Genomic DNA, 10267 nt, shown 5'->3' on the forward strand with positions numbered 1-10267 from the left:
TTGTATAGAGCTGATGCTCTAAATAATCAAAATAAAGCTTACTTTCAAATAGCATCGAGAAATGTGATTTCAACACTTAAAGTCTTTAGAGCCTGACTCTGTATAAAAAATTTCCAAAGATAAAAGATGTCAAAAAACAAAAAATGTGGAAAACACCGATATAATATTTAGAAATATATTTTTAGACATGAGTGCGTATAGCACGCTCTGTGGGTTGGATTTTGAGTTCTTCCACATTTAGATATTTAACCCCAAGAATTGGACAGGTGTTGTTCAATCTTAGGATATCATTGTTTAAGGCAAGCAGAGAGCACAAATCATTTTATTTTATTGAGGTTGAACAGGGTTCTTGATATTGCATCCCCAAAGTTTGGGATCCATTAAATATTCGTAGCTTGAGTTTGCTTGAGGGAGCAAAATGGATAGTATGCTCCCGTGGGAGCATCAAAACCTTTTCACTTTAGATATTTTGATGATTTTTAAGATGATGTTGAAAACTTTCATTATTATTATTTGTTGTTTTTTAAAATTTTCTACAACATTCAATATAAATCAAAACTTTCAATAATCTATCTTGATGGGATTGTATATAATGAGATTATTTATCTTTAATACAAGGAGGTCACAATAACTTATAACCATCAGATATGAAATTTGATATATTTTAATTTTCTACAACATTCAATATAAATCAAAACTTTCAATAATCTATCTTGATGGTATTGTATATAATGAGATTATTTATCTTTAATACAAGGAGGTCATAATAACTATAACCATTAAATATGAAATTTGATAGTTTGGGTGTGTCACAAAATTCGAAAAAATTTATTTTGAATTTTGAGCTTGGTCAATGAAATAAATACAGCCACTCAATTTCACATTTAATGGTCAAAATTAAAAGTGGCCACCTTGTATCAATAGGAAATAATCTCATTATGTACTTTCTCTTTATATATTTTTTCATATTCTTTAGTCTTCTAATGATTGAATTTAACTTTCTTACTTTTAACTATATTTTACAAATTTTCAGCATTTCTTTTTGCTTTTTAATATTTTTGGGATGTACATGACTCGGTCGAGTTACACGCCTCTTACCTAATCCATGAAAGAGACTATTTAGAGTAAGTTTTAGAGCGTCAGTTTTGGGCACTCTCCGAATGGACCCCACAAAAAGTCCAACTGTTATTGCAGGACTACCAAATCTTTTCCCTAAACTATATTTGATTTAGTGGCTTTAAACAAGGCCATGATGCTTGTTGGAAACATTGGTTTTTCCTCTCTTTATGATAATGTTGTCCTTGATCTCCTTGTAGAGTGTAATAATGTTGCCCCTCCCCTTTTACCTCCCCATAATGTATTCTATTTTCAAATATTGGGCAAAGTATTTGATGAAGGATACATGACCCAAAACACATCTTAAATTACATTAAAGCTATTATCAGTGATATCTAATAATCTTTTAAGAATTAAAGTCCATAAAAAGTAAAAAATAAAATTATTTTTAATGTTTCTGCGTTTACCCTGGTTTTTTAAAATGTTGGACCTCAAAGGCATTGCAAATCAACAAAAATCCATTTTTTACTCATATTAATGAATTTAGAGCACCAAAAGTAATGTAGATTTGATTATGATTGAAGAATTGAAATGAGAGTAAATAATACAAAATGGACCATTTCAGGGCTCAAAATTCTTTCTTTCTTTGTTTTTTGGGTTCAAATTCATGATCATGATGGTTTGGATGGTAGACCTGTGAAATTTTAAATCCATAATTCCATCTCTAATATGGATTTTGAAAGGGTGGATGAACTGTGGCAACCATGTTGCTAGATAAACCTAAATCATATCCTCAAATTATGTGCATACCTGCAACCGCTTGATCATGATCTGATAGCTGACAATACAACACAATAATGTTACATAAATCTAGTAATGAATTGGTTCAATACACTAAAGATATGCTCCCTATGATATAAATGTTAGCTAGTCTTGTCGGGCGGTAATCCAAAATCACCTCTATAAAAAAATCCTATATTATGTACGAATAGTATTGATAATAATAAGTTTCCTAAATTAGTTGGAATACCTATTTAAGTTCAACAAGATTAGAACTCTTGATTATATCTTAAGTTTGAGATGTAAGTGACATTTATGAGATTATCATTTGGTATGAGATTCATAATCTTATATATAAGAAATGAGAGAGGACGTATTAAGCGTGCCGTAATTGGTTTACCACATGGGTTAGTTGGTTTCCTATAAAGAGAAGGAGGTGGGGGCCCAAATCCCCACTGACTTACCCATTGCTTACCCAAAAATAAAAATAAAAAAATAAAAAAAAAAAGAAAAGAAAAGAAGGAGGTGGGAGCCTCATGTGTGTGAGAAGCAAGGTCCCCACAGATAGTAAGAAATGAACTTGGAGAAACTTTTTAATACCACCTCCTGAATGGCTGAGAAATGAGGTGATGTTGGTCAGGAGAGCGGGTCTAAATGGATTGTTCAACTGAGTTTTGTTAAGGGTTAGAGAAGTAACTGTCTCTAAATCTATAATGTAACTCCCATTGATATAGTACATTTAAGTTTGTCGAGCTCGTAGATCTAGGACTTTAGGGTGAACCACGTAGTTTTTTTTGTTATTTAAGTGTGTGTTTTTTATGTTTTATTTATCATATTATGATTCATATTCTTATCTATTTTGTTTCTAACCAATTAAGTACATGATCATGTTGGGTTCCCAGTCTCAAGATTCTTGTTTATGCATTTAAGAGGATTCTTTAATCCTAACATTAACTATTGGATCGAGATCACATGGCTATATGTATCGAAATATATAAATAAGGGATATTTAAGAAAAAGTCACGGTTAAGTTGGGCATCTAAAATAAGCCCCCTCTATTTTGTATACCACTTTTTTCATATGTTTTTTTATTGAAAAAATTACATAAATATTTGTTTTAGTTTTTGTTATTACCGAATATTTTTCGTTATTATCTATATGTTTTCTTTTTGGACTTCATAACAATTGAAAAAAAAAATTAGACCAATTTCTGATTTTGAAAAACCAAAAAATTTTAATTTTAATTTTCATGTTAAATAATTTGTTTTCGGGTTGACGCAGACAACCCTGGTCTCACTTTGAACCCTTTATTATGGGGGAAAGAAGTTTATATAGAGCCGAGGCTCTAAACAATCAAATTAGAACCCATCTCAAATTTTTTTTTAAAAGAGGTTATTTTGATGTCTAAATGTCTTCAAATTGATCATTCCACAATAAGATCATGGACATGAGAAATAAAAAAAAAAGATTTAAAGAATTGAAAATTGTGTATCATGTAACACATTTTTGGACCGTTGATTTTCAAGATTTTCAAGTGTTCTTAGATGTGCTTGATCTACACTATTTTTAAAACTTTAAATTTTATAATAAAATATGAAAATATATTTTAAAGCTATCCCAAAGATTTTCAATATTTAAATCACATTTCTCGATACTATTTGAAGGTGAGCTCTAATGTGATTGTTTAGAGCCTCGGATCTATACACACCGCACACCTTTATTATTCAACATTTTTAACCCCCTCCGTCTCCTTTTTTTCAATCACTTAGTCTCTCTCTACATATTTCTTGTCGTTCTCTATCTTCATTCCAACAATGGTGCTTTCTCTAGTTTTTGTTCATTGCCACACACTCTCTCTTTCTATCCCTCACTCCGGATCTCTGCGCTTGTTGTTGCCCCAGTAATGCCCCTCCAACAAAATTGGGGGGAGCAATTGACACTCTAGATCCTGGTAAGTTTTAATGCTCTTGATGATTTTAACTGGTTAAATTTAATACTTTCTCCTTTTGAAAGTTAATGCTTTAGGGTTTTTATTTGGACGTAATGCGGTGTTGGGATTATGATCTTTGTTGTATTGAGAGATTTTGGGAATCCATTCCGGGTTCTTCTATTTCTGTTTGTTGCATTGTTGAGTTTGATTTTCTCTCTCTCTCTCTCTCTCTCTCTCTCTCTCTCCCTCTCTTCATAAAGATTTCATCTTTCTGGGTTGTGGGTTTCTTTCTTCTGTTATTTTGTTGGGTATCTGAATTTGGAATCTAGTCTTGGCCTCTTTATTTTTGAGTCCTTATAGTGTATGCTTTATGCTTGAGTTTGGTAGATTGTGGGCTTCATGTTTTGTGTTTCAATTGTTTAGATGTGATACTGTGAATTTGTGTCTATGGCATTGTGGGTTTTATTTTTTTTTCATTCTGATTCCTTTTTTTGTTTTTCTTTTCTTTTGTTAATGTTCAGATGGGAGGAGATATGGATTTGATTTGTATTTTTAATTTTTATTCATGTCTGCATTGGAAATTGTTCCTTTTTCTTTTATTTTATGCTTATTGGATTGTGTCTCCTGTGTGTGTGCGTGTGTGTACACACGCATGTGTGTATATCAATTTATTTCTATCGAATTATGGATTTTGATTCATATGTGCATTTAATTTTGAATAGCATATATTTTGTATTGAGTTCAGTTTCTTTATGGGATCAAATTCATGCCATAAACTTGTTAGAACCATTTAAATGCTTGAGTTAGAGTCTTCTTTTTCCATTTTCATTCGCTTTTTCGCTCTCATTAATGTGTGGGTTGTGATGTTTGAATCCTGCGCCTCTTGTGCGTTTTAGTTTGGAATTGGGAAATGCTGAGGAAGTTCTAAAGGAGAGGATAAGTGGGAAACAATGCCGTATTTTCTATCAAACTCTTCTTTGGAGCGTCGCAATGGTGGAAATCGTACACAACTTTACTTGAATGTCTATGATCTTACTCCTATAAACAACTACTTGTATTGGGTTGGACTGGGCATCTTCCATTCAGGAATTGAAGGTACTAATTTATGAATCCTTGTCCTAAGTGATTTCTGGCTGCCTTTTATTATTCTATATAGAAATGTCACTTTTCTTTGGTAGTTGTTAATGCTTTTATTAAGTGGGAGCATGTAATATTTTTTATCATATTAGGGTGCTGAGGAAGCCCGTTTTAGGATTGGTAGTGCCCTCATGAGTTGGAGGTACTGGTGGATAAGTTTCAAGCGCAGTCACATGACACTTATTTATTATTTGGAAAAAGTGACTTAAGAAAATTTTTAATTTTGGAAGAAATTACCGAAGGAAATCAGCAAAAATTCCATTAAAACTATTAATGGTAGAAGGGTATCATGAGAGATTTTATAAGTTTTGGCAAGTTGTGTAAAAATTTCTGCACTTATGTTGTGCAGAACACTAATTTATATATAAAAAAGAAACACATTATACTTTTTGTTCGCAAAACCATATTGGGATCAATGGTTTGGAGTTTGGACATATTGGGGTGGTCAAAGATGTACATTAATTTGTAGATTGATGCAGTAATTTTCCTCAAGGGATGGCAATTTAAAAAAAAGAGAGTAAAATATTATCTTTGAGAGGGGATTATCTTGCTTTGTTTCTAATATTGTATTCTTGACCATATAATTGTTCTTGAATAATCCCACAATCTTCGTTTCAGAGGTTGTAGCCATTCCGAAAAATAAATAGTAACTCTATTGATATTGCGACTTCAAGGGGCCTACTTCCTTAAACATATAGAAACAGCCACTTCCAGAAATTAAATAACAATACCATTGATAATGCCATTTTGGGGGGGCTACTTCCTTAAACATATAGAGAAAGCTACTGTTAGGGGGCTACCTCCTTGCACTTTTCAACCAAATTCTTCTCTGCTCACCATAAGACACTAGACCCCTTTTATAGCAATCAACTGAGACATGAAGGAAATTAGCAAATGTAAGAAGTCATCTAATAACGTATCCTACCTTCTATTTTTGTTCTTACCTAATATCCGTGTCTTCTCAATTGCCTCTCCAATTAAACATTTTTCCTTTAGCCAAAGAAACACGCACACCCTTCTTTATTTAGACAATTCCTTATTTCATACCAACTTACCAATCCCTTTCCTAAGCAATTGACAATTTGATCCTCAGTCTAAGAAATATAGAAAATCCCGATATTGTTGCCATCATATCGGAGGTGGAACACCTGCTTTGTATAAGGAAGTTCTTGTTCAGAAGGACTTCAAGAGGTCATAGTGGGTCTATTATGAAAGCTAGATTCCCTACAAAGGAAAAGATTGTTTGGTAGAATAGAGTTGCCTTGTGCCACATACTTAAGCATCTGAATATCCTATATTGCGTTCTATTTTCTTTTTTTTAAAATTTAAATATAAGTGGCTGCATGATAATAGCCTTGAAGAGTATGCTTGTGTATTATCTAGTTTTCACCATTCATATGCAATAGTGCTTTATTCGTTGAAGGAAAATTGTTTGGTGCGGCCAAACCCGCACCTGTTACTATGCGGGCCGGAGATCTACACCGTCGACCAAAACAAAGTCCCTTAAGTAATAGTCCTCCAAAGAAAAAGTAAAATCAAATTTTCAAATATTTTCTCCAAAAAAATATCATTTCTAGTTTTTAAAATTTATTTATTTTTATAGATTAATATTCTCCAAGGGGCCCACATTTTCTGCATGTGCGTCCATGGCCCACATGCTAACCGCGTCCTTCATTGAATGCCTTGGTTAACTTTTGTTTGTCAGTTATATAAGGGATTGTAGCTTTACTTGGGTATTTTCACAAGCTATATTGTTCTGCCTAGTAGTATTTATATTAGTTCTAGAAAATGTTCTATAGGTATATCCTTGTGACCCAGCTTCTCACTTGATGGTCAACCCACAAAGTTGGGATTAAGCTTGCCAGAAGATGGCAAATGATGAATAGATCAATCAAGCAATCACTACGGGCCAGTTTGGACAGTATTTTTTATTTTATTTTTTTTAACTATTTTTGCTGTTCTGTCGTGTTCTTGAAATAGTAAAGGCCATGTTCAGTCCACTTTTTCAGGAGTAAGTTTAATTTCTTAGCCCTGCTTGCTTCGAAAAACACCGTTATCTCTGCCCCGAAAAGAAACCTTTTCCTCCGTCTCCCTCATCTCTTAACTCTCTAAAATCCCATTTGATCAATAAAGTAGCATCCAAACTGTGCCCTGAGACAACATGTGAGTTTACTTCTAAAAGAGAACGTAGAAATAAAATATTCTATAGCAATTGGGCCTGGGTCTTCTATCTCATGGCCTCTAGCATGAAGAGGACTCAATAGTTGGTATTCTTAGTTGATGGCCTCCTTTTCACGGCTTTCAAGTCTGTTTCCTAGAGTTACAAATTTCAATGTGTGTACATTACATGTTCTTAAGGAAGTTCTACATTGTGTTGCTGTGTAGATTTGTTATCAATGTTAAGGCTGAATGTTTTGAAGAAGAAAAAAAAATGATAAAGTATGAAGAGAAGATCGCATTTGGTTTATGTTTTATGTTGGGCCAGTTTGGACATTTTCATAATTCTGCCCCTTTGTTTCTGTTAATTTAGATTAGGGGAAAAGTGGTCTTTTAAAATTTCAAAATTATCAAAATACACTTAAGAGCTGTACTATTTAACATTTTACCTATACTTTTTATTTAATATCAGAAATCCCATCAAAATGCACATGATTAGAAGTTGGAATTGCCGAAAATGGGTAAAATGTTAGATAGTTGATGAGTTTGATGAGTCTAGTGTATTTTGATAAATTTTCCTTAAAATTTTTAAGTTATACAAAACAATCCGCAACACTCTTATTAGGGGGGAAATAAAGGGGCCTATTTGCATTGGTTAAGATGGGCGATTTGGTTCAAGTGGAAGGCTCTAAAAGGGCAAGTAGAAGGCCCAAGAGGACATGGATGGAAGTAGCGAGAACAGATATGGTGACGTATGAAGGTGAGCAAAGTGGTGGAACATGATTTGTGTAGCCAATCCCAAACGGTTGGGATAAAGCTAAGATATAATGATTTGAAGATAGCAAGTGTGGGCCAAACTCCCGATTTTTGCACCTTTAAATAAAATTGCTGGATTTCTGGGCCTGCCTAAAGTAGTTGCATGCAAGCACACACTAAGTTTTCAATGATAAATCATTTTTTGAGGTCAGAGCAGGGACAAGAGGAGTTTACATGTCTTAAAGAGCTAATGTCTAAAACACATACAACATTCTTTTAATATTTGCTGGATTTCTGGGCCTGCCTAAAGCAGTTGCATGCAAGCTTGCACTAAGTTTTCAATGATAAATCCTTTTTTGATGTCAGATAAAGGACTAGTGGAGTTTACATGTCTTAAAGAGCTAATGTCTAAAAACACATACAACATTCTTTAAATAGTTGCCCTCCATATCTTCTTCTGATTTTATATTGCTTCATATGTAATTTCTCTTTTACTTTGATGAGCTGCTAATTCTCTCTCTAAACAAAGTTCCTTTTCCGTGTCCAATTTTTTCTCTGACCTTCGAAACAGTTCATGGATTGGAATATGGATTTGGAGCCCATGATTTCCCAACCAGTGGGGTGTTTGAAGTGGAGCCAAAGAGTTGCCCTGGCTTCATTTACAGGCGCTCAATTTTCTTAGGAAGCACTGATATGTCTCTTTCTGAGTTTCGAACATTCATGGAGAACCTTGCTGGAAAATATCATGGGGACACTTATCATCTCATTGCAAAGAACTGTAACCATTTCTCCGATGATGTTTGCATGAAATTGACTGGAAAGCCTATTCCTGGTTGGGTGAATAGACTCGCCAGATTAGGTGAGGACTCTCTCTTTCTCTCCTCCCCCCCCCCCCCCAAAAAAAAAAAAAACCCACCAAAAAATTAACACACAAATCAAAAATTAATATAAGGCCCTTTTCTTACCCCAACACTTTGAGAAAATTTCAGGTTCCTTCTGTAGCTGTTTGCTACCGGAAAGTATTCAAGTTGCGGCTGTAAGAGAACTGCCTGAGATCAATTCATATTCCGGTGAGTTCAGTGACTATTTTCATAACTTAAATGTTTCCTGTGAGCTCTCTTAATTTGTAAAATTAAATGTTTCCTGTGAGCTCTCTTAATTTGCAAACTTAAATGTTTCCTGTGGCCTCCTCCTAATCTGGTTGCTAATGTATGCATGATGCATGTGTTGATCTGTTGAAAATGATTACCGCCTTTGTATATCTTGGGTGAGATGTTTGTCATTTTCAAAATCGAGCATCCCGATTATGGAAGGAATGTATTTTTAGAAAATGATTTAAGTCTGAAAACCTATCTCTCTCTCACACACACATGTATGCATGCACGCACGAACACACACACACACCCCCAGACCCCATAAGATGGATATCTTGAACACGGATCTGGTTTATGTCACTCGGAAATTGCTCCATCTCTCGTTCTTGGGTCTCTCTCTCTTTCTCTCTCTCTCTCTCACACACACACACACACATACACCTACACATGTTATGAATCGGCTGATCTTGAGCACAGATCTCTTACTGGTTTTTATCTCACTGGGAAATTACTCAATCTCTTGCTCTTGGGTTTATGCACCATTCCTCCCCCCCCACCCAAAAACAAAAGCCCTTGTAGAATCTGTAACTACAGGAAAATGAACACCTCCTTTTCTCCTTTCCCTTAGCCAATCATGTAAATATTTTGAATCCAGCAGTAAAATCAAATGATGATGGCACCTCTATATTTTGACCTGTAGCATTTGTATTTTCTTCCATGGAAGCCCTTTAGTTTGGAAAAACAAAGAACAGCAGTTACACAACAGAAATTTATGGCATCTATAGGATTCAGTTTTTTTTCTTAATTTTGCATTTCACTCCTCTCCTCTCTCTCTCTATCTCTCTCTCTCTCTCTCATTCATATCTGTTAAAGTTGTCAAAATTCTCTCTCATGGTTACAGATGATTCGGAGACAGCATCAATAATTTCGATCCATGATTTGGCGGAGACAGACGAGGAGGACCCTGATCAGCACCTTCTCAACTCCCCTAACGGGGATGTGGCATTCTTGAGAGAGAAACCTGTCAAATTGGCCAGGGAGCTTCTCTGACATTTTCTACTTCTTCCTCTTCTTGGTTCTTGTATTTTTGCCTGACCTTGATGTTGTTGTTTATTAGTTGGAAGTGGTTTGAAGAGTCCATTGTTTGAGTGTGATTCAAAGCCTCTTGTATATGGTCTCTCTGTAATTAATATTGAAACTCTGGGTCCGTTAAAGGGCTGTTGAGTATTTGGTCTCTCTGTAATTTATATTGAAACTCTGGGTCCATTAAAGGGATGTTGAGTTTCTAAGTCCTTTGCTCAGCTACATGGATTCCACCCATCTGTGCCAAGTGAAAGAGGTGATTCTTTTGTTTTAA

The 10267-nt window shown here is 34.5% G+C and overlaps 1 protein-coding gene across 1 annotated transcript; it reads left to right on the forward strand.

Moving 5' to 3' along the window:
• Positions 1-3596: 3596 nt before the first annotated feature.
• Positions 3597-10267, forward strand: LOC18428258 (deSI-like protein At4g17486). The gene is made up of 5 exons (XM_006837294.4): positions 3597-3787; positions 4663-4861; positions 8388-8675; positions 8806-8886; positions 9812-10267. Exons 2-5 carry the CDS (start codon positions 4717-4719, stop codon positions 9958-9960), a joined length of 663 nt encoding a protein of 220 aa, XP_006837357.1. The 5' UTR covers positions 3597-3787; positions 4663-4716; the 3' UTR covers positions 9961-10267.

This window comes from Amborella trichopoda, chromosome 13 (genome assembly GCF_054954075.1).
Source record: "Amborella trichopoda isolate Santa Cruz 75 chromosome 13, AtrichopodaSantaCruz75HAP2 v2.0, whole genome shotgun sequence".
Taxonomy (NCBI): Eukaryota; Viridiplantae; Streptophyta; class Magnoliopsida; order Amborellales; family Amborellaceae; genus Amborella; species Amborella trichopoda.